The 25,024-nt window shown below is 44.4% G+C and overlaps 1 protein-coding gene across 6 annotated transcripts in view; it reads left to right on the forward strand.

Annotated features, from left to right (window-relative positions):
• Positions 1 to 357: 357 nt before the first annotated feature.
• BMPER (BMP binding endothelial regulator) overlaps positions 358 to 25,024 on the forward strand; it is a 154,026-nt gene continuing 129,359 nt past the window's right edge. For 4 of the 6 annotated variants that reach the window (XM_064443924.1, XM_064443923.1, XM_064443926.1 and 1 more), the window contains exons 1-2: positions 1,206 to 1,558; positions 2,390 to 2,475. In XM_064443924.1, the coding sequence (XP_064299994.1) occupies positions 1,444 to 1,558; positions 2,390 to 2,475 (201 nt within the window). In that variant the 5' untranslated portion in view covers positions 1,206 to 1,443. Of the gene's footprint in view, positions 452 to 1,205; positions 1,559 to 2,387; positions 2,476 to 25,024 lie in introns of those variants that run through there. The other 2 variants (XM_064443925.1, XM_064443929.1) reach the window with 2 other exon arrangements.

The raw sequence follows: 25,024 nt of genomic DNA on the forward strand, positions 1-25,024 counted from the left end.
CCAGCCTGCCACGCACCTCATTTGCAATTACTGTAAGCTTTTTTGAGTTGCGATTTCAATCTACCCTGCCCCCCAAAGAAAGAAAATAAGAACGTGTTTAAATCTGAAAACATTTTTCAGTTTGTCACCAGACTAGTTTATTTCAGAGAGCGTCCATTTTCCCAAATGAAACATCATCGTTTGAAGGAAAACGACTTGTAAAACAGGCTTGGGAAGATCCGTTGCAGAAAAACCTCCTGCTGTACGAAGCAAGTATCATCCCGTCCGGACCGTGTGTGTGTGTGTGTGTGTGTGTGTGTGTAAGCTCGGGTTTGGTGATGCCTATATCGAATACTGCTTGTGTTTATACCTAGGATAGTAAAGCGTGGACCTGCAAAGTGAAAGTCTTAAGGAGGAGCTGCAAAGGCTACATCCCACGGGGGAGCAACCGACCGAGGGACCCACACGGCAGGTCAGGCTCGGGGAGCCGCCACCCTGCTGCTCCCCGGCCCCTGGGGCGGGGGGACCCCAAAGCCCGCCGGGCCGGGGCTGCCCGACGGGGAGAGGCGGCCCCGGGGCTGGCCGGGGAGGGCCGGAGGAAGCCCCTTCGGGGGGCAGCGTCCCCGGGAAGCGGCCGGCGGCGGCTGCTGCGAGAGAGGGGGCAGCGGGGGCTGATCTCGGCGGCCCCGGCCGGGCGGGCAGCCGGGGAGCGGAGCCCTGCCGCGGCATCCTCCGCGTGTCCCCCGCCCCGGCTGCCTCCCGCTCTTCCCTCCTTCCCCCTCTCTCCTCTCGCCGAGGGCCGGCAAAGCCCGCCCGCAAGCAGCCATGGCACTGCCACAAGCCGGGCTGCGGGGCCGGGGCCGAGCCCGCCGCCGGCAGCCGCCGCGCTCCGCCCAGGTACCGGACCTGTCCGAGGATCCACGTCTCCTCCCCTCCTGCTCCTCTTTTACCTTTTCCTCCTCTTCTTCTTTCCTCCTCCTCGACCGTCTCCCTCTCCCCCCGCCCCACCCGCCGAGCGGCCGCGGGCGCAGCCCCCCGACGCCGCGGCCGGCCCGGGCGGTGCTCGGCGGGGCCGGGGAGGGAGTGGCCGGGCATCTCCCGGCAGGGAAACGGGGTCTGGGGCTGGCAGCCTGTCTGTGCGTGTGTGCGCCGGGGGGGAGGGAGGCATGGGGGCCGGGGGGTGCGGAGGAGGGACTATGGGGAGAGGAAGGTATAAGAAGGGATGCGGGCAGGGGAGGGGGGCGATGGAAAGAGGGGGTGCGGGGCCGAGGGGCAGGCGCTGACAGCTGCTTTCCCCGCACCCACAGTCCCCTCCCCCGGTGCCGCCGTAGGGTGGGACTCCCCGGCGGGCCGCCGTCTCCCGTCCTGCTCCCAACCCCCCCCCGCCCCCCTCCCGCTGCTGCCCGGCGCCGGGGGTCGGTGCTGGGGCGGGCGTCCCCGACGGGACGCGGCACCCCCGGGACGATGCCCCGGTTCGGCGGGGGCCGGCCGGCGGCTCCGCGCCTCGTCCCGGCCGCCGCCGCCGTCCTCCTGGGCGCCCTCTGCCTGCCCGGGGCGCCGGCCTCCTCCCTGCTCACAGGTACGGGGGCGCGGGCGGGGCGGGGGGCGCGCAACGGGCGCGCAGGCTGCGCGGTGCCCACCTGCCGCCGCCGCGGGAGGGGCGGGCAGCTGTAGGTGTAACCGCCAGGTTTGGGGCAGGTGAACGCAGGAACTATGCACCCCCCGCCTTCCTTATCTCTCCCCCCCCTCCCCCCCCCGCCTTTTTCCCCGCTCCCCCTCGAGGGTTGCATTTTCCTGCGCTCTGGGGTACGGAGGGAAACGCTGAATCGATTTCTAGCGCAAAGTGAGGAGCCATTAGATTTTGAGAAGTGGTTCCAGCGTGACACAATACGGGCTAATCGGCGCTAGGGCCATAAAGGGGTTTCTAATTCGATTCCGTTTGACAGTCAGCCTGCTAATTTTGACTCATTTGCCAACTGGCTGTCGTGCGTTAAAAGGACGCTGGGTTTAGGGCTCGTGCTGTTCTCCTGGTCCAAGTCCTCGGAGCGTAGTGGACAGCTTTCTGCTGATTTCAGGGAGCTCTGGATCTATCGTTATAGAAGTATCCTGCTTTGCATGGAGTACTCGTTATTCTCCACACGTCATCTGAGAAGAGAAAAAGCGTCCTTCTTTGCTATAACTGGGGCACAAAGAAAGTCTAGGTTTGTGCGGCAATAAAAGGCCACTCATTTCCCAGCTCCCTTTAGAATCTTACAGAGACGCTGAACATCCTCGCTTGCTTAAAATGGGCAAATTTAAAATGGAGTAGGGGTTAAATTAGAGTGTTACAAGGACAGTTTCCAAAACCACCAGGGGAAATTGAAATAAGTCAGTATTTTAAATTTTTATTTCTATTTTATTTCTATTTCAGGATCCGTTGCAAAATGTGAAAACGAAGGGGAAATTCTGCAGATACCGTTTATCACAGACAACCCTTGTATAATGTGTGTTTGCCTGGTAAGTTTGGATTTCAGGTGAATGTTCAGGTCTGTACTAAAAGTAACCGCACAGAGAGGGGAATATTTCACATAATCAAATCTCGGGTGCCTCTGTCACCTTTACGTAACACAAGGTTATCTCAGAGCTGAGCTAATGGAAAGTAATCCAATCCATGATCTGGCAATCATTTCTCTGACTTTAAAACACTTGGGCACAAAGTTGTACTGACTTTAACATGACATTGGGAAACCCTATTTACCATGTGAATTTGGAGGGAGAACTGTTTTCCCAAAGTCAGGGGTGCACACACAAGCCTTCGCCGCGTGTCGCGCAGCAAAGAGAGTGAAAGGTAAGGTTTGGAAACGCTGCCGCTTCGAGCTCCCACATGCTTAGTTTCACACGCCGGTGGCTGAGGAGCTGCACGAGGGTGCGAGGCGAAGGCGGCAACGTGACTACACGCACTGTAATAAGACGACAGCGAAAGCAACAAGTGATGCTTTCAGCAAAGCGCTTTGTTCCAAGGGTGGCAGTGCCTGCTGTCCTGGCAATTCAGTGGTTAATAACATCGCTAGCCAATACATGTTTTGGGGAGAAACGTTCCCTTTCCTTGTAATTCCGCTTCGGAGTTAAGCATTTCTGGGAGCAATTCAGTTGGACAAGCCAAGGCTTAAGAGATATTGAAAAACAGTTTTCTAAATAAAACTTTGTACAATATATTTAAAAGAAAGCCATAAACCTTAATTTGCTGTTGAGTGCAACGAAAAGTATAGACCAGAAAGCATTACATTTTATGTTTTGGAAGTTACAGAGTAGCTGAACGTACAGAATGTGTTCTACTTTAGGACCGAAATACCAAGACACCCTCTCCCCCTCTTCTATTATTGCCATTAATATTAGCATTAGCCAGCATTACTGTAAGTCTATAAAAGACGTAAATAATTGTTTCAGACTGCCTTTTAGAAGGCAAATTTGGCAACCGTAGGAACCTGATCTTGAGCACCCTGAGCTTGATGTATATTGCTACACTGAGTTCAACAGATTTTAAGTGGGACTTGGTGATAACTTTGTAGCTAATAGTGATAAAGAAGAAATTATTGATTCTTCTGAGTAGAGGGGGATGGGGAAAGGAGGAGCATGGGATGTGGCGAGTAAAGAAATCAAAGGGAAAACAAAAAAAGAGACAAAGCTGCGTTTTATCATGGATCACCTTCCCAAATATGTCTGCCACCACCCTTGCTAATGGAAGCTGGTGTTAACCAGCGAGGAAGCAATTTATCTGTGAAGGAGCAGAAGTTCAGTCTTGGGCATCAGAGCAATAATGCATCAGGGTAAAATACTTGTATTTATAGATCTCTCTAGACCTTGGCTTTATTAAATCAATGAGCACCCTTTTAGTGCATGAACGTGAAGAACTGCAAAAAATATTGGATGTAAGAACTCTAAATCTATGTGGTTTGTAGGGCATACTTTATGAAATGGCGATTGAGGCCATTTGGCTCCCTTCTATGCAAGGAGGATGCTATGTTTTATTAAGAATACGGGTGCCTGGTGAGTTACCACAGTTACCTCCACTGGGTACGCTCTGTTTCATTTCTGCCCAAAGAATAAACGTGACCTCTGTTTCTTGAGTTGGAAGCTGGGAGACCTGGTAAAGGAGAAGGAAACCGGTCTGGAGATACTGACTTTAACACTTTGCAGCATCCAAAGCAATGACTTATTGGATAGCCGGTTGCTGAAATCTTTGTTCAGTCCTGCCACAAGGGAAAAGATCAATTTTAAGAGGTCTGGGGAGAGCAGAAATAAAAGAAGCGATGCAGTGATTTGTGACCAGGAGGGAAGAAAAAACCAGGTTTCCTTACATCCAACTAGAAATATTGATTGTTTAATAGCGAGTCAGTGAGGAACTTTCTCTGGAAGACTGACCATACTCTTCAAGGGCAAACCTGATGGATGTTCATATCATAAGAAGTGAGCAACTAAGAAGAGAGCTTAATCAGCTTTTTCCAGGAAGGAAGAAATTACTGTGCAGGAGAGGACAGAAAATTCAACAGAGGGCACTTGTGTTAAAAACACCAGTAAAGTGAGTAACAGAAATACTGGATTGGATTATGGCAGGTCTTCCCTAGCAGTGATACATTTCCATGACTGCAAGCTGCCATAAATTACTGCAGAAGTTACGGAAATCTGAATGGCTCTGGGAAGAGGAGGAATATCTACATAACACCCTTTCAGGACTTTCCCATCTCGCAAATGAGAGGAGACAGAACTGAAATGCTAGAACTGAATCATCAAGTGTTTGACAGAGCTGACTCTGCAGCAGGTTGCATCCTCCAGAGCATGGGGATGTGTCCTAGCAAGGGAGAAAGAGGCCAGCAGCATAAGCAAAGCAGCCTCCAGCTTTCTCTTAACAAACTAAATTATTTGGGAGGGCAAAGCAAGGGATAGTACTCTAAGAGAAAACGTGGTGAAAACTGCAAACTCCTAGGTTATGGGTAAATTGCAATAATACATCAAAGACTGCAAAGAGCAATTACAAATGCAATTCCTTATACACCCCTGAGAAGTGTTGGTAGGAAGACCAAAACCAAAAGTTGCCTTTTCTCATTGGTTAGTGGAGACAGGGTGGGCTGAGTTTCACGATAGGAACATGAACAAGGCAGGCGGAGCATACACGGGCTTCTGGCCTCTGGGTCCTGTTTTAGAGTTACTGGTTACACAGAACACTGAATCTTGAATACAAAAGGGGCAGTGGTGAGGATCTCCTGGAGACAGCCAAGCCTACCTACCAAACAAGATGAGTTCATTCTTAAGCGTCTGCTGTAACATGTGGAAAGAGAAGTCATGGTGATAAGGGAATTCGGACTGGGGGACAAGTGCTGGAGATTTCATATCTAGTACATAGAAAATAATTAATTTTTAAAGTATAGGTCATGCTTTTCTAATAAAAAGGCACTGCACCCACCATGAGATAAGTCTGTTTTGGACTTCCCTACTTGTCGAAATGAAATGTGGTGGAGTGCACGGAACAGCACTGATGCTTGCCCTTAATATAAGGAAACAGGTAAGAGTATGTATGTGTGTGTAAATGTACACTGTAGCTCCGTACACAAGAGCTGCCAGCTGAACAAGCCACTATGGCTAAAATCTAGGGTCCCCTAACTTGTAATTTATACATCCCTACCTTATGGTCTTAATAATGCCCGTTAAAAAAATGGTCATTGTCTCTAAGGCAATAGTTTCAATGTGAGCTTTTACAATTACAATGCTTTAGCAGTGGTATATCGCTGTCCAACCAATCACCTCTGAGCCCTTAATAAACATGGATGAATTGGATCGCCAAAGGACCGGTCGTTAATTACAGCTGACTGCAAGAAGTAGCCACTTTTATTTTTATTTTTTTTTTAGAGAAAAACATCAAAGTCAAAGAAAGATTGTGGTTTATCCACAAGGAATTTCTTGTAGGACTGTGATGAAAGCTCAGGTCTCTTAACTCCTGGTCTAATGGTTTGACTACAAAGCCATCCCTTCTCACTTCATGGGCCTTCACTTTACAAATGGATGTGGGTGGTATAGTCACAGTACGAACACACTCATTTTCTTTTTTGTCTCTCTGACAACCGGCAGGCTGCACAGATGCCAGGTTCTTGGTATGTCTGCTCTCCTGAGCTTGTTCTGAGGCATGGGTAGGCAAACACAAGTTGAAGCTGACTTCATGATCCAGAGGTTGTGAGAACTGGGATTTATGACTTGCTGTTGCTATCTGCAAAATGCTGTTAGAGCTAGTGTGCTTTGGTTTTCTGCCCGCTTCCACTTCGAATGTCTGTGGTTCCACATCTCCGAGGAGATATACTATCTCTGGAAGGCTGCTATGCCACCTGGCTTTCCATAGGGTTTGAGATACTGGAGTAGTGCAAAGCAGGCTGAAGGCAACTGAAGTGCTTTCTCATGCGATTTCCTTATATGCTGTTAAACACAGAAACTGGAGAAAGCACTGGCATCCTCAGTATGTAGGGCTAATGGTTAAAACAGATATACAGAAAAGGCACTGGAAAAATGTTTTTCTTGAAGCTAGGTCATGTAAAAAGTGCAGGACGGCCTACTTGTGGAGTGCCATGGCTGAGCGCCCCATTGCAACCATGTTTGTAGCTAAAGACTTCTCTGAGGGAAGGATGGAAAGTACTTCAAGCTGCATCAAGCTGTGTATCACAGGAAGGTGAGCAACTGAAAGGAAATGCTGGATGGGGTGGGCAGTAACAAGGATTAAGTCAACCAACTCTGTGAAGAAAAAGTATTGTGGCCAAAAAAAGAGAAACTATTATTTCATGTAATGATGTGGCCCTTGACAATACAAAAAAAAAAAGAAAAAAAGTTACAGAACATATCATGGTGAAATTATTTTATGCTTGGTGGTCAACAGTAAGAAAATCTCACGTCCTGCTGGTTTCTGAAAATCAAAGTAGTGAAACTGTGGGCTATTGAAGTTAATTGTAAAAAGTTTGGGTTTTAAAGAACTTGTCTGAATTGGCAATGATGATTATAGGTAGAAATATATAATCTTGATGATATTCATAATGGACCGATATTGATTCAGTTTGAGAAATCGATTCTTTTATTCCAGTTACTAAATGCTTTAAGATGGCAAGCGATTATAACTACACTACCTAATGCAAAAATTCCCTTCTATAAATATTCTCTCACATCTGTGGAAAAAAGAGTTTATTTCAACCCATAGGAGCATTTCACACACCTCGTCCGGTTTGAGGAACCCAAACATGTAACGTATGACAGATTCAGATCTTTATATTTCAGATATGAAAGTTTTAGGCTGAGGGTAGTGGAGGCATGGGAGAATTTCTGTTAGTAGAAACAAAACTTCATAAACGTGAAAACTTACCACGTTTTGGTAATTCTTTTATTTTCTTTTTTTGTAGTGCATATATATATATATGTATTGAGGATTTTGAAATGTTAGGGGGGAAATGCTATTAACAGAATATTGGGAGAACTTTTGGTTAGATTTCTTTTATATGCAGGTCAGTATTTAAAACAGGCATGGAATATTTAAGTTCAACTCCGGTACAAGTACGGTAAATGATCAAGTGCAGCAAGAGTTTTTGTTGGTACGGTTTTTTGGCTGGAAGGTATCTAAAACTCAAAATAGAAGTAGGCTCACACCTGATATTATGGCATTTGCTTTCAAGAAATATATATTTCATCCTACACGTGGAAAAGACATAAAAATGCTACAGTCCATCGGAAATAGGTGAAATGAGAACCTGTGCATAATTATAGGACGAGAATGTAAAAACCCCACAGAATTAACTTAGCCTGAATTAAACTTCTGAGTGCTGAGCTTTTTGAAGGTGAGATGAGCTCAGCAGTGACAACGATGACAGGTGGTGGTGCCGGTGGTGGTGAGGAGAGCCATGTCATTTCATGCTCGTTTATCATCATCTGCATGGACCCCGACCGCCTTGCCAGAAGCAAGCAGAGATCCAAGAATAACCTATCTGTTGGCCAATGATGGATGTAGTTTTAAAATGAATGGTCCAAGAATTCCAGCTGAAAGGGACAGGTGAGAAGCCAGGTACTGCAAGGAAATAGATAAGTATAGCTCAGCTAACAGTGGCCTTCACATTTCAAGGGCTTGCTTTCTTTCCCCCCCACCCACCCAAGAGAATGAAGGGTTTTATTTTCAGTGTGTTCTTTGTGGAGAGAGAAGGTCTTTTATTTTTTTTTATTTTATTTTCCCCAAATGCTTTAGAACAAAGTGAGTTGTGTCAAGAAACAGCTGATAAAAGCCAGTAGGGATCTTGACAAACCACATCTAAACCAGTGCCATTTCCCCCACCTTTTTCCTCCCCGCTTCCCTCATGCCTGTGCCGCAAACTTGCCAACTGCACCTGAGGAGTGGTAATCATATGTCTCAACCTTTTATCACCTAAATCCAGAACAGAAGGAAATAAATGTGAGCCAGAAAGTGTAACCAAGTGTTGGAAACCTGAGAAAAATTTGGAGACAGGAGCTCAGGAAACTAGAAATCAGAGCTTTGCTTGGCGTAAGTTTTATTCAGCATGAAACATCATTCTGTAGTTTAAATTTCCGCTTTTAAATCCAAATGTGCAATGTAGAATTTGACCTTTGCTCATAAAAAATTATGTTAAATTCGTTGTTACAAGACGTACTGTTCTACCTAGCTTGAACCAATGGACTAGTGAAACTGAGTGCAAGCAAACAAAAAAAATGGAAGAAATAACCTCTACCCTTGGCCCTTGGTCCTCCCTGCACCCCGTGCCCCCCCCACCCTCCAAGCCCCCCCCATCTCCTCATTGCAGGCTGAAGGAAGAAAGCTACTAGATTTGCTGGGGTTCTTTACTTATAGCATGGTTGATTTCTGTGGCACAGTAAACAAGTTGAAAGCGCATAGCTAGCCTGAGAGCAAGTATTTGACACATGTTCAGTGAAGATGGCAGTGTTTTAGTACATGAGGATTCAATTGTTGTTGCGTCAAGGTATAATGTGGCCCAGATGACTTTTAGTGGAGTGGTGCATATTAAAAAAAAAAATCATCAAACAATTCTTTCATACCTATTTCATTTAATTTCATTTCAATAGTTTACATACATCAACTACAGAATCTACCAAGACTGCATCTTCTTTCAATTTAAATATTCTTGGTCTTTATTACTGTAGAATCTAATCGGCTTTCTCTTCACCCACAAAAATAACAGAGACAGAGACAAAAAAGCCTGTGATACAGTAGTGTACTGGTAGTTTTCACCCCCGTATTACTGCAAAAGAGAATGTTGTTTTGATCGGTGTATGAAGGGTTCCTGGAACACAAACATGCTCCAACATGATGAAAGCTTTATTAGTTTTTATCCAGTTTAAAAAAGATACAGATGTATATGCCATCTCTTAAATGAAAAAAAGCCAACATGCCGCATCCCAAAAACAAACCCTGAAAGCAAAAACCAGTCATAGCTCCATGTCTGGTGTCCCATATGTGCTTTGTCATGGAGACCAAAGAACAGTGTGTGTGTGAGTATATGTGTATGTCTGTGTATACAGATATATATATATGAATATGGTTTTGCAAGTGAGAACTGAATTGACTCAAGAGCCCGGAGCTGGCTGATCAGCTGTTGTGGAGGTGATTGCTTTGGTAGGCTCTCCTGGAGGAGGATTCAAGTAGGTTCAGTTGTACTTGTTCTTAATTCATGCAACACCCGTAAGACAAGACTTTGGCCTGAGAATGAGGCGCAAACTATCTATGTTAGAAGATAGTTACTCTAGCCTGGTTCTCTATGTTTCCAGCAGCAGCACTGAGGCAATGTTCCAGTCAGTTTAGTGCCGTATACAGATATGACCACCCTGGCCAAGTAGTACCATGTGCAGCATCTCATCTAGTTTTCTCCTCTGAGAAATGAGCGTGGATTTTATAGCTGGGTGTTGTGTCTGTGCTGTCTGTGGACCTTTTGAAGTCCACTTTGTGCACTTTGCTTCACATGCCTGTGCAGGTCCGTTTGCCTTCAGTCCGTTATGCTTTATCGTGACATTTAGTTTGGAGACATGATGGACAGTCATATGTGACAGCTTATGATGAAGCCTTTCTGGAAATCTGCAGGCTCGAAGAAGCTATTTCATGTTGTTCTCAGACCACATGGGATAGTGAAGAGCTCACTACTTGCACATTTCCAGCATAGAGTCAGCTGCACTGAGCAAACATACATATGCACACAGCGCTGAACTGATTATAGGTCTTGGCAAAACCCTCCTGGAAGAGAGCTGGTGATATGTCACTGTAATGATGATGAAGATCCAATCCATCAAGTATGGAAATGAGATTCTCTCTGGCATAATTAAAAGATCAGAGAATTCAAATACAAAAGAACATACTTAAAATGTATAAATAATATGTGGAAAAAATATGAAGGGCACAAAAATGCCATAAACTAAATGGAAAAATGTAATATAAGTTGCAAATGTCTTTGGAATGTGTCTACAATAAGTGCAAAATGGATCAGTCTAAGTTAAGGCGCTTTTTTATTGCCAATAAGAAAAACATTATTAAAGAGCTGGTCCAATATCAAAATGGCATTTTAAAAGCATACAGTTACCTGTATATAGTTTTTATTAGCTTTCAAGTTTCTTCCATTGAGTTGTTAACAGTCTTTTTAAGAATTATGGTCCTGTAAGTGAATGGTTCATGGTGTCAGTACTTCTGCTGTTCTGCTTTGTGCTGCTATATAAAAATAGATATTTTTTTCCCCATGAAATATCTGGTTTTATTTCCCCATCATGTTTTAATAGAAATTTTTGAGGGAAGAAAAATATTAAGCAACAACCAAAAAATCAAATGAAAACGCAACCTTTTTATATTGAGCTTATGGTCAAATAAAAGGCCATTGTGCAGAAAAAACAATATTGTATAAAAGCTTTTACCTGTAATACTACTATTAAAATGACTATCGTACCGGTACTTGCTCATATTGTACCTAATAACTTCTGTAATTACTTCCTCTGAGGCCTCTTGGCCTCTTCATCTTATGCATTAAGCTGCAGCTAAAAAATTCCTAGTCTGACTATTTGTCAGATTGAGCTCTGTGTACCATTTTGCATCCAGCTGGACCAAGTGCTGAGCTCTGGGTCCAAGTACAGCATGGAGCCTATCTCTTCTTGTCATCCCCAGAGGCTGACCTTGTGTACCTTCTGAGACCTGGATTTCACATATTTTTTTTCCCTGTCTCTCCCGTTTGTTCATTAGACCTTTTTCCTGCCTTCCCCCCCCCCCCCCCGTTTCCCCCTGTGCCTGGAATCCACTTGCTCTAGATAGTGGTTCAAAATGGCCTGTTAAACTCGGACTACCACACTGAAAAAATAACATGTCTTCGTGCATCATCTATGATTTGCATCCTCCTTATTTGTTTCCTCATCCATTCTACACATCAACCTCCTGGCTGTGGTTTTAATTTTCTGTATTGTATCTTAGATTTTTCAGAGTTGGAAGCATTATATGTTTGTGCTGTAAAGTGCTATGGCAAAAAGAAGTACTATCAAACAGCATTAGAGTTGGAGACCTATTTGTTCTTGTGAGCATAAAGGATGGATGTGTGAAAAAATGTCATTTAGAAAAATGATGCAAAAGATCTGACATTTTTCCCTGACAAATTGAGGCCCCGTTTTTTTCTGAGTCCCTGTTTTAAGTAAACCTTTTCACAGAGGTCAGCGCTGAAGATTGGATCAGGTCTTCTTCAACTCTGTCTTAGAGCTGTGCTTACATGGGTACACTGCATTTTGCTCCAGAGCAGGTCTAGTTCACATAGGGCATCTGCAGTCGGTCGCATGGTAGCGACACTGCCTTGTGTATGCACAAGCCCCAACCTGCAGCGTTGAAACTTCTTGCTCATTGGATATTTAGTGCAAATTCCTCAACCACATAGGCATTTCCATTTCAGTTCTAAATTTCTCTATGCCGAGCACCGTGTTGACTTTGATGTCCAAAGCTGTGCCAGACTTGAGAAGGTGGAGACTACCATTTCTACTTCATGCTGAAAACCAGAAACCAGGTATTATTCAGCCCTGGGCTGTTAAGGTGCTCAGTCCCTTGTTTGCACCTTCCTCCATACAGAGTGGCACCTGATGTGGCTCACCTACTCTTTTGTAGCTAAAGATCTCACTTGAGGCATGGAAGCAGCAGCTGCTCCACACACCCTGGGGGGATGCAAACCAGTGTGTCCCAGAATTCTGATCCGGAAAATCAGATTTCTGACAGCTCATAGGCTAAAAGTCATGTGGTTTGGGTTTCGTTTTCTTGTGTTGTTTTTTAGCAGTTCTTTATATTCAGTTATATCAAATGGCTTTAATGGGAATTGGATCTGGTTTGGAACCATCAAAGTGTATTCTGATGGCCAGGATCATACGTTTGCATCTATTTTTCTGGTTTGTCTTACGATTTATTAGCAGCTGAAGAATAACAGATCTTGATTGTCCTCAGGTTGCCTCTGCCTTTTTTCTGTCTGGGTGGTGATGTGCAGTTGAGGCATGGTTCCAGAGAGGGGGAGAAGAGCTGACAAATGACTGTTTGAAGGCTGCGTAATGGTTATGATCTGATTATGCCAGTTAACAAAACACCTCCAGGTTGTGCCGCTTGGAAGTCATTGGGGCAGAAAGGAGCTGGGCAGGGTGGCTGGGCTTGAGATAAGGCTATTAGCTGAATGATGGCCTGTGGGACCCAAAATACTGATAAAAGCAGCTGGCTTTGCTACCACAGGGAGACTGTTCGTCGTTTGCTTGTGACAGAGAATAGGTTTTTTTCTGTATATTGCAGTGCGCAGCTGATCGTTTTCATATTTAGCACTTCACTCCCCACACCCAAATACAGTTAACATGATTAGGTGGATTGGTGACTCAATCTGGCAAATGCTTTTTATTAAAATAAATGAATAAAACTATGTTGGCAGGTGGAGTGCAAAGCATGCAAGCTTTTTAGTCTGTAAACCAAGGTTTGGTGGATGGGTTGTTTGTAAAAGCAGTGGATAAAAAATGCTGGACAATTAAAATAATTATATATTAAAATGTTGACGGTGTGGTAGTGTAAGAAAGCTTTTAAACAAGTATGCTTGAGGCATAGTTTGTCTATGGTCTAAACACATTATGCGTTTCTGGAGAAACTTGCTGATGTGGACGTTTAGGATGCAGCATAGTGCACTGATACTGAACCAGAGCTTGTTTAACATGAAAACTTGGAGGAAATAAAAGGGTGCAATTTGTACAGCTTCTGGAAAAAAATGTTTGTATGTGTCTGATTTAACTTGGCAAGGTTTCCAATCCTCAGGCAAACGATTTGACCCAAAAATCGATCTGTAGTGGAAATTTTTAAAATATCTCGAACTCTAGGCTGTGGAGGTAGGACATCGGAGTGGTTTTAGGCACTTGTTACAAGAAGGGTACGTATTTAGTGCCTAAAAGTATATGTAATCATTTTAGTATAAAGCAAATATCTTTGATGTCATTGGTTTTCTTGGCATAATTAAAACAGTCCACATATGGAAACATACAAAGTTTGGAGCCAAAAAGGAAAAAAGAAAGCAAATCACCTACAACAAAAGGGAGGTTTGCTGGAAGCCACCCATCTGGCGAGATGGGTAGGCAGCTCCAGCCTGTTTGCCGGGCATTACCTCTTACATACAAGACAGCACAAAAACTGCTGGTGAGACAGAGCTTTAGTTGAGAGAATGTGGATGTGAAGTGTCTTCAGGAAAGCTGTGTATGACTCTGGAACCAGAGGCCTAAAAGGATTTTAAGCATCTTATGGAGACAATATTACTACTGTGTGTTTGTGGACAACTTGTGACTGTGGCCATAAGGTACTGTTACCGTCAAAGTGTTCAGGTTAACCCACTGGGGAGTGCTTGGGTTGGGCTGTTGGTTCAAGCAGCCCATGCTAACCATCTTATCTCCTCCATTGAGAAGACAACTCAGAACAGGGATTTCTTACAGCCGACGTGCCAAGCAGAGAGCTGACAGGAGTTGCTGAGTACAAGGTTGTATCCTGAACCCTTCTCTCTGTTTGGAGCCAAGTACCTCCTTCTGTGCCCTTCAGGGTTCACTTCTCTGACCTGGGTAACAGGAGCCACCTCCTCTTATGTCATACAGATTATTAGTTGGAGGCTGTGGGAGAAAAGCAGTTTATTGTAAAGTACATCAAGAGTCACTGATGCAGAAATTAGTGATCTCGGTCAGGAAATTTCCTGCTCTTCTCTGGGCTAGAGAAGTGCGTTTCAATTGCCTGTGCAAAATGCAGCAGTCTGGACAGGTTTGATGAAATGTTGTTCCTCTTCCAACCCAGATGGGGCTGTGACTTGGCAACGAGAACCTTCTCTTATTGCAGAGGAAGGTACAGTTAATAAAAAATTAAGTTTCTAAAACCTCAGGTAGATACTTTTTTGTTTTCTTTGTTTTGTTCAGCCCTAGGTTCCCAGTTTTACACAGCACTTGAGTCTCTCATCATAAAGAACCCTGCTTATGCTAAACGTGTGAAACCTTTGGATTTCAGACCATCTTTCTGACTCCCCTGTGGTTTCCCCTGGCTGCCTGGGTAGTAGTGTTGCTGCCTGAGTTCTTACTCTTCAAAGAGAACAGTTCTGTCCCACACAATGAAATCATCTCTGGCTGCCTTGTGAGCGCTGTGGACTTCCAGCCAGGCATAATCCCTTTCCTGATATTTGAGTCTCATTAATTATGTTAACAAGATGCTATCTGTGCTCCATACTTATGTAAATATAACCTGCTAGCAAAGATCTTAATGGCACCTGATATATCACACTGCCTTTACATTTATCAAGAGGTACCACTGCAGGAGTCACTTCCAAAACCAGGTTGTGTTCTCAGTCCCATGGGTCCCTTTATGAGCCGTAAGAAATGCTGGTGGTCAAGGCCAACTGTTCAGATGTCTTTAAAGTGTCCCACTGGTGACTGAAAATCACTTTGTCAAGATGACAAATGGCTTGCACATACCCCGTTCACCTTATAGTTTCACTCTAATGTCAGCTCCATTTACTTGTCAGAAACAGGTATTTTTTTTACTTCCAGCAGTGCTAGTGGGGCAGGGGAAAGGAAGGAGTGAAGGGAACACAGGCCGAGGAAAAATCTGCTTGCATGGCGTCTACTCAATATATTATTATAGATGAGCTTTGCAAGCTTTGGGCATACAAGAATCTGTTTGTTTGTGCATGTGCAAAACAGAAAGAAGGGAATTTGCTTTTCAGAAGTGAGAACTGTCCCTGCAGGGCTGTGATTATGCAAAAACATGTTTTAACCACTGGATTTTTCAAGCAGAAAATGGTTGTGCAATATTAGTTTCTTATTTTGGACAGCAAACTTCTTTCAAGAGCAACATTTAAAAATAACTGTTTAATTAACTGGGTCTACCCAGTACATAGGGCATTGTGCATGTGTCTGCGCTGAAGAGCGCGGCTCAAACCTCTGAACTTGCGTGGGTGGTTTCATTGACTGCAATGGTATTGTCATGTGGCTGAGTGATCACTGCTGTGAATGAGGGCTGCTACATCTCACCCAAAAGCAATGAAGGCCAGGCCACAAAATATGGTCAAAGTCAGCTCAAGGACTGTGAAAGTGACTTTGACAGCTTTGGCTTTTAGCTTCCTCTCAATGATTTCCGTATCGCTTTTGCTTAGTTCGCAAGTCAAAATACACTTTTTCTCCTAGTAGCTGCAGCGTTGGCGGAAGTTTTGGAAGTCAATAAACTTAATTTGTCAATGCAGTTGATCACAACAAAGGAAAGCTTATTCCACCTTCCTTCTTTGCATCCATCAGAAGTTTGAGTAGATATGAAGTAGGAACACGTAGAAATGAGATGTATCAAATAAAACATCATTGTGGCATAAGTTTTTTTGACTAAATTCTTCTGTGTACCTGAGCCTTCTCTTGCTGACATCAAGTGGATGAAGCCCGCTTGAGGATGACTGCTGCCACAAGTTGTCCATGAGTGAGGATTTCTGACTGTCCCTCTCGGATGTTACTAGCGTGGAGCAGTTGCAGAAAAAAGGAGTAAGCCCCTGTGAGTTGAAGGCAGCATTAACAGACCCACAAAATCTCTTGTCCTATTCAAGGAGTCCTGGCTGAAATGCTCTTGGTCCTTGTCTCTTCCCACTCTTCTCTATACAGGCGGACAAGCTGGGGGCTGCCCCTTTTCTCTGCAGACCTCTGTGAATAACCTCCTCTTTTTTTCCCTAATACCACTGCGTAGCATAGGCAAGATCACATAAGAAAACAAATGCGGGGTCAGCACTCAGTTTACTTGCAAGTTCATTAAAACAGCAGTGTCTGGAGGCCTTTTGGCTAAATAATTCTGTAATAGAAAACAGACTCTTGTTGCTTTCTTTTGGGCTACTATTTTTATTTGGTTGTTGTTCCTCAAGCGTTTTGGTCCTATTTCAAAACTTGTTTCAATTAAATGAAGAGGGTTGGGGTTTTTTTGGTGTTTGTTTTGTTTTTTTTTTTTGTGCTTTCCAGTTTAAAAGTTGTGTTACTGCTGCAAAAAGGAGTCCCCTGGTTGATGAAGCTGGGATTGACAGGGATTTTCCTGACAAAATAACATTAAAGAAACCAACTTGTAGATTAAAAATTTGGAAGAAACAAGACCTCCTCCCCCTTCCTTCCCCCAGCCGAGGTCTCCTGTTGCTGCTTCTGGCATGCATCACATCTTTGAGGATACAGTATCATGAGAAAACTGTCACTTGGTGATGTATTAGGGTAATATATCATGAGAGCATCATTTCTTCAGAGGATATGGGTAGTAAAAGACATGATTCTGGCCAGACAGAGCAGCAGGGGACCTTGCTTTTTTTTCTTCCCTTTTCTTTAATCTACCCCTGTTTTTGTGTTGTACAGAAGTGAGTTTCTTCATGGGATATGACTTGTTGCAGAGTAAGTTAGGAGGCCCATTGGGCTTTTTAAACTCTTTAAGAAGTACATGGCCTCAAGGGCTGCTTTGTTCAAAGTTTTTTAGAACAGGCTCAAACCCAAAACTGGTGCATTTGCCACTGCTTCAGTCTCCATTGTAAGGGTCAAGTAAGCAGACTTCAGACAGCAAAGGAAATAAAGGTGCAATGACAGGTAACTATTGTTTGGATAATATATTTGTAGATTTAGCCTATCAAAATGTGATGAAATTATATTTATAAAAAACCAGTCAATGCATCTCTCTTAAAAAAAAGTCAAATTAAGTTTTAATTCACATCAGTAGAAGAAAAATTCCTGTCGGTCAGTATTTAGTCTGTAATAGAAGATATAGTTATCCAAAAATAGGAATTCTGAGCTGATGGACTCAGATTTTGATGTTTGTTTTATTTTTAATGTATTCATGGTTTCGTAGTCATGGTTTTTATTGTATTCATGTTTTGTTGTTCTCTCATTGGCAGTGTCTGCTGGAAAGTAAGCTGAACACAGTCTATAGGACCAGGACGGCAATTAAAAAACAAAAGTATTGTTAGGACACTCATTTGATGCAGCTGAGTTAATTTTTGAGATGAGACAGAACATGACACCGTGGCTTGTTCTAAATTTAATTGAATTCAAATGATTTAATTATTTATTTTAAACCTTTGGCACAATCTGCTTTACCCTCTATGAAATCAGCTCGATAATTCATCAGTGCCATCTTCAATGTTTTTTGGGGTTTTCTTTTTTTTTTCCTGGCTAGAATTTATTCAGACTAGTTTGGCTCGGGGGTGATATAAGCAAACTCCTTCTTCTCCGAACCATCCTATGGCACGTAAGGGGGCTCAGCAGAGCAGCATGTTCCAGAAGATAATACACCCAGGGCAGCAATGCTGTCCCACACCTGCTGACTCCAGCTGTGTGTGGGTGGCCTCTGGACCGAGCTAAGGTAATGGAAGATTTTATGGCCTTCAGCTGCCTGTCCCTTCGCTGGGAGAATGAATTCTGCCCCATCAGCTTTGGTCAGGGTAAACCAGGCTAGGGTGGGCCACACTTTCAAGATCACACATTTTTCTCAAAATGAGCTGGGCAGTGATCATCCGAAAAGTTTTGCTGGCTGATCTGAGTGACCGGGAATATCTAGCAAGGGGCAGACCATAAGCTTACAGGGTGGGTCAGTGAGCTTCCAGCAGCACGGATACAGGTTTGCACCCTGAGGTTCAGATTGACAAGTATTGCCTGTGCCTGCTGTTTTCTTAGGTATTGGCATCAGATTTAAGTGACTGACAATTAATACAAATTCTTTATTGACAAAGTAGAAAAACCATGAATTTCTTTTTTGTTTGTTTAAAACCACATTTAAAATTCATCGAAAAAGCCATGAATTTTAAAAGCATGCATCTCATGAAATGCAAAGGTGTGGTCTCCCACAAGAGCCCCAGTGCATACCCCTTCCCTGAAACTTGGCTCCTGGATTACTATAGGTAGTCTTTTTCAGACTACAGGGCAAAATGCTGGGAACCTGTGAAGACCGTGTCTCTTACTGCTAGAAGACCATCATGCTGTTCTGTTGACAGGTAAAGAGTTTTGCCTTTAACTTTACAGATGAAGAACTCCCACCCAAAGTGGCACTTGGAGGTTGAGGTGGAGGCAGGGCGATTGAGAGCTAAGCAGTCTGGATCTTGCTGTGGCTTTCTCGCTGACTCAGTCTGCAGTTGTGGTCATTTTGTCTGGCTGCGTCTGTGTCAGTAAGCTCACGGGAGCAGGGGTGTAGCCCTATGATGTGCTTATGTGATGTCTGATGCAATGGGACCCTGATCCCAGCTGCAGCCTCAGCAGTTGCATTGGTGCAAACGAACGTAAGAGAGAGAAAGCGCTTTCTTTTCACCACCTAGTAGTGCACCAGGTTGCTGTCAGGGAGTGTTGGCATTGCAGCAGGCTACAAAGGTCAGTTTCCTCGTGCTGATGAACATCATTAAACACAGTGGGGGAAAAAAAAAAATCTGTTCAGTCTATACGGGGTTGTGAGTGATGTGCCCTGAATGACTTGCACATACTCATGCCTTCCTCACGGCGGTGGGGAATACCCGTTCGCAGTGAAATTCGGTGTCATCTTTCAGCAGGGCCTTTGTTTTAATTGTTGTACCTAGGAAGTGGGGAGAGCTTAAATTATGAAGGGGACGGTTGACGCTGGCTGAGCACCACTGCAGGGAGAAGAGCTGCAGCCTCCTCACTGCTTGCCCTCAAAGAGGCCAGATAAGCTAAAGCGATTACAGGGATGAGGGGATAAATTGGAGGCTACTGTGTGCTCTGCTGAAAAAAGGAAAAAGAGACTCTGGACAACTGGTGTGTTTTGTTCCTGACAAAACACCATCATTTGCATCTAATGCAGTTCATGCTGAAATCACAGTCATGTTGTGCCACGGGCAAGGACCTAATGCTGGAAGTACTGAAGCATATGTTTGGCTCCACTCCTGTCATTTGTCCCATTGAAACTGAAAACACTCTTAAAATAATAGCACATTTCTCTCTGTGAGGTGAAGCATATGCCTTGGTGCTTATAGGTTTATGTGGGTAAAGAGAGACAACTGTATCATTTTGCAGAAACACACATTGTTTCATAGGAAAATATTTTTTTTCACCTTGAATTTAAAACACACACCTAGTGTGCAAAATCATTTTTGTTATTGTACCCACAAAATTTGTTTTTGCAAGGAAAAAAAACCCAGATAATTGGAGGAGAACAAGGGAAACAAGACCTTTTTTCTCATCTCCCTTGACAGTGGTTTGAAATGTCTGCAGACACCTCTCCTTGGGGAGTGGTGTCTCTTCCCTGCAGTCAAATTGTGTGGCTCTTGCTTAGGCGGAGAAATGCTAATGCGTGACAGCAGTCCCATGGTATTAGCAGGGATTGCTTATGTGCATCAACTCCGCCAATTGAAGGGAAGTTTGTAAATTGGACCTGAGATGGCGAGTTCCAGGCAGGAGTGTCAAAGGAGCAAGGCTACTCTTTTCAGAAAGCACCTCAGGATTTGTCTAGACTATGAGTTACGCACATGTCTGAGCTTGTTCTCGAGTTCAAGTTGGCCCAGCATCAGGGTTGTCTGCACGTAAGCATAGCTGCAAGCACAGGCTTGGGAGCCTGGTGCTCCCAGGTTTTGCGGAGGGACAGAGCCTGCGACTACTGCTGGCCCAAACCTTTGCTCCTGTGTCCTGCGTGGACTGAGCATGGCTCCGTGCACACTTGAGAGGATGCTCTGGCCATGTGCAACATCTGGCAGAGAGCTAGCAGCATGGCTGGAGAACGTGTGGGTCATGGCACGTGGCGTGCTTTGACTTGTGTTTGAGCCTGCCCTACACCTTGCGCTAGAGATCCTGCCTAAGTGACTTGAGTGCACTTGCTTCATTAATTTTAAAAGACATTTTATTTTCCCAGGGTCATACATGCATGTTTGAAAGCTGCATCCCACATTCCCTGGGGCTGACTTTTGCCACTGTTTGAAAATTGTTGTTGTTTTGGTGGCAGATCCCACAGGCTTCTCCTGGCAGAAATTTAAGGACGCTTTGAACTACTTGGTGAAGAGTCCTATCAGAGTTACTTGTGGGACTGTGATGAATAATGGTAAAAAATGACCGTCTTCCAGATTAGCCATCAATAGTAGTTTGTATTCCTATGTAATCTGTCCCTGTTGCTTTTATTGTTTTTCCTCCACAGCTCCACAGCCTTTCTTGGTTAAATGAAAGCTCAAACAATATTTTTCCTATTCAATATAAATAGTTAGTAACCTCAGGATATCAGAAATGCGGTGTAAACCTCCTAAAAGCATTTTCAGTACATAGAAAGCAAAAGCAAAAAAAAAAAAAAAAAGGAAAGCAGACTCTCACAGGGGAAGTCTAGCCCCCTGAGAGCCCACATCTGCAAAGTCTTCAGCAGCCAGCTGTGACGGCACAACAGTGGGCTCGGGGTACTGCTGGTGGAGGCGCTCCGTCGTACAGCCCTGAGAAACGAAGAGGACTCCTGATTTTTCTTCTTTTTTTTTTTTTTTTTTTTTCTCTCTCCTCTTCCAAGCCAAACCCAGGTTGAAAAGAGCCATCCTCCTGGTGGCTGCTGTGAGCCGGCAGGAGCCCAGTGGGGAACCCTGTAGAAAGTTGGCTGCGGCTTTCAAGCTGTGGTTTGGCACACGTCCTCTCCAAGACCTCTGCCAAATATTCAGATTTCTTTTTAGTGGTTTTTTTTTTCTTTTTCTTTTCATGTTGGCATTTTATTTAACTGTACCACATGAGTTTAAGGCTGTTAGTTTGATATATTTTGTCACCAGAATGGGCTATTTTGTGTGGAGTTCTTTGATGGAAGGTAAAAATACGAGGTGTATGTGGAAGGTGAACAAATTGCGTTGAGAGAAGGTTGTAGTAAAGGTAACATGAAACAGTAATGCTGGTATTAGGTCTGGTTAGTGCCTCTCTCTTGTATGGGGATTTAACATGGCCTTTGCACGCCAAGTTAAAGAAGAGACCTTTGGTTCCTAACGGCAAAGCGTGAGAGAGGGAAGAAACACGAGCACCCAACAAAACTTTCTGATCTTTTCCCAGATGCATTAAAAAGTGAGTTGGACTCATTGGGCACAAGAGAGGAGTCTGGGGTGATCCTCCAGCACTTCCCTAAATTTTCCTTTCTGAGGGAGTTTGGGATTCCAGTGTGAACCCTTTGCTGAGCCGAATGCTGACTGGGGAGTTGCGTCAGCTGTGGCAGCATTGTTCTGGATCAGCCTGACCTCTTTTAAAAAAATACGTATTTTTCCAACACTAATAAAAACCTTAGCTGAGGTTCTCTCCCTTTCTGTGTGTGTGCCTGAGCACTAAATTAAAAAAAAAAAAAAAAATCCCAGATGTGAATCTATAAACCATCTGTTTAAAATAACTATTGTGCAGGACTATAATTAAAAGTTATTTATTATGAATCTTGGGATCCTATTATGGATTTTGACTGACTCCCAGGTTTCTGATTTAGCAAACGGTTTATGTATTTATGAGCCATGTGCCTCTTCTGCACTTCCCGGTGCCAGAGTGCATGTCCTTTAAACAAAACGAAAAAAATCCCCTACCCTCCCATAACTGTTGGCTTCTGAATGTTGCTGTCTAAGAAGTTTTCTCTTAAGAACAGCAAAAATCAAAGTATCTGAGAGCTTTCAACAACTCCAGAGAAACTGTTGACAACACAGATGGAGGTTTGGTAATACAGCTCTCCTGCATGCAGCTACTTAGCAACTTTTTAAATGTATGGCTGGGACAAGTAATGAATTATGATTACTGGGGGTAGGAGGGGTTGTATTTGGAAGGAACGGATTTGTTGCTAAAGTCCATTTGCTCTTGCCCTACGCTTTGCCCTTGTGAAATGGGAGGGAAGGAGGCAGCAAAATTGAAACAAGCAGATGGACAGTACACATTAAGAGCAGTGTTTTGGACCACAGGGTGAAGGAAAAAAAACAAACCCCAAGTGACAATTGCTCTTTGTTTTATCTTTGTGCTTTTACACCCAGTGGGCCTAGGAGATCTGTGCTGGATAATGCCTGACTGCAATAGACTAAACAATGATTTACCAGCCCTGTTTTATCTCCTGCTGGCCTATGATTGATCTGCATGGTACATTAACCCTTTCCTCCATGTCTGCTGGCCTAGTTTTCCACAAGATGCAGCGCTGAGATAAAACAACAGGATTTTCGGAAAGAATGTCAGGGTTAAATTTGGTCCTAGAAGAAGCAAGACACACTCGGCTGCGCTTCCCAGGAGCTACGCTCATCTTTGTGTACTACAACAGGGATTTTGCTGTGAAGAGTACGTTGGGGCAGTACCTTGCAATTGTCACTCTACTGTATATTTGTTCATCAAAAAGCCCCAAAAGGAGCCATGGGAGCTGTGCCCCTGAGCGGTGCTGTACCTCACACCCTGGAAGAACAGCCTAGCTCCTGTGCCAGGGAGAAAGGCACCCCAGGGCGGCATCTGAAACAGCCAGTTTTGGAGCTGTGTGGGGCTTGCCTATAATACCAGCTTGAGAGGAGAAATAATAGCTTTGCAAATCCCACCTTGCTTAGGGCTTAGCTGCTCTTCTTTGTGGTGGCAAAGATTGGCTCTATTTCTGTGGGATACACAGACGTATCTCTGCAGGCAGGAGGCTGGAGCTTCTCCTCCAAGGGATAGAGCTGATCTTGCTCTTTTCTTTAAAAAAGAAGTAAAACAGGAAAAAAGGGGGGGAGGTGTGTGTGTGTGCCAGTGGCACCTCCTGCCTGCCTTTTAGCACCATGCAGTAGAAACTCACCTTTGAGACAGCAATCCAGGTTCAGTTCCCTCTGCCTCCAGAGGCAATTCAGAGGTTTGCCTTCTGCTTTTCCCACAAGCATCCTCACTGTCAGGACTGGTGGCTTTTGGGAGCATGAGGAACAAGCCTCTTCTGCTGAAGCTGGGCCACTGAACAGCAAATAGTTCAAGGTCTACCGGGCTAAAAAAAGAAATATGAACCTGCAGCCTCCTGCTTAAGGCACCCTCCAAATGGGGAGGGCCCTTCGGTCCCTGTCGCTGCACTGTAGGCCACTAATGTACTTTACATGGAACAGCTGCTTAATGTAAAACAACCCTCGGCACTGGGACATGAACTCCAAAATCATCTTCCCTCCCAGGAAACCTTCCACTCACTAGGCTGTACAGCCTGGCGCAGTTTTGCTTTCTCTTTCCAGTTGCTTTCATCCTTACCTGTAATCCAGGTCCCGAGTTTGGGGTTGAGCCGCCAATATTGGTGGTAATAAGGGAAGAAGAGCAAGATCCAAATTTGGCTGCCCAGCCGGGTTGGCTCAATGGTACCAAACTTGTCATTGGCAGAGAATATTTCTGACTGAAATGATCTGGGCCAAACAGGAGACTGCTTGTTAGTAATGGTAGCAAGTAGCTCCTGTTTGAAATATGTGTGTTGGGGTCATTCTTAGGAACACTTTTTATCACCAGCAAGAAGAAACTACATCAGGATGTACCAGAGGGTAGAGAGAGGCAGCCAGTTCTTGGGGGAGAGGTCAAGAAGCTGTCTGGGAAGCTGGGCTGCATGAGGTGTTTGTCCCAAGAGCTTCCTGGGAATCAGGGAACAAAAAGAAGTAAGGAGCTGTGATCTACTTCTTGCCCTGCCATCCACAATAATGATTCCTCCCTTTGAAGAGGGAGTCGAATGGGTAGTTGCCTGCTGGACTCCCAGATGTGGGTCCTACCCAGTTAGGTTGGCCTAGAAAGGCACTGTGCATCTTGCAGAGGTCCATGAGGCATGCTGCAGCTAGGTAAATCATGTTCTCCAAAGGAACATAACCTAAACTGGATTTTGCCCACCCTTCAAACCTGCTGTCACCATGCAGAAGATTTTCCCACAGATAAAGGTAATGGGGCTGGTAGGCTTATTAAATCTTTCCTTGAGTAAACTCTCAGTATAAAGAATCAGATCTTAGCAGAACCCTTTAAAATACAGACTGTGTGTAAAACTTGATTCTGCTGCCCTTCATCAGGCTTTATGGAGGCAAAGTCGGGGGGGCACCTTGTTCACGTAAAGGGAATAAAGATCTCACCCTTTGCTCTAAAAAGAAGTTGTTCAGCCAGTTGCACTGCTGTGCCGTGGCTGCTTTGTGCCAGTCCAGAGCTACAGGCCTGACATAAATTCAGCTTAACTTCCCAGATATATTGCATTTATTGTTCCTCTGCAGTGCTGGAGTGATGCAGAGCTGCCAGCGTCTAGCAGTGACCCGGCTTTTTACAGTAGTCATTTGTGTCGCCGCAGCTGCGCTTTAGGGCCTGATTCTCATTTGCTGATTTCACACGGGCTTGGTGAGAGTGAGTCCTCATTTATACACTGATAAGATTGAAGTGCCTTTATAGCTCCCATCAGATCAGGCAGTGACTTTGAAGAAAATAAACCTCTGATTTTAGACAAAGAGCTGGAGTGTAATAAAAGCTGCGTGTTATCCTTCACAGGCACCTTGAATAAGGCCACAGGGAGCAAAAGAAAAAGACTGGAAAGCACAGTTTCTTTCCCTTTAGTTTTATGATTTACATTTTTCTAGCCCTTTGATTTTTTGGT

This window comes from Phalacrocorax carbo, chromosome 2 (genome assembly GCF_963921805.1).
Source record: "Phalacrocorax carbo chromosome 2, bPhaCar2.1, whole genome shotgun sequence".
Taxonomy (NCBI): Eukaryota; Metazoa; Chordata; class Aves; order Suliformes; family Phalacrocoracidae; genus Phalacrocorax; species Phalacrocorax carbo.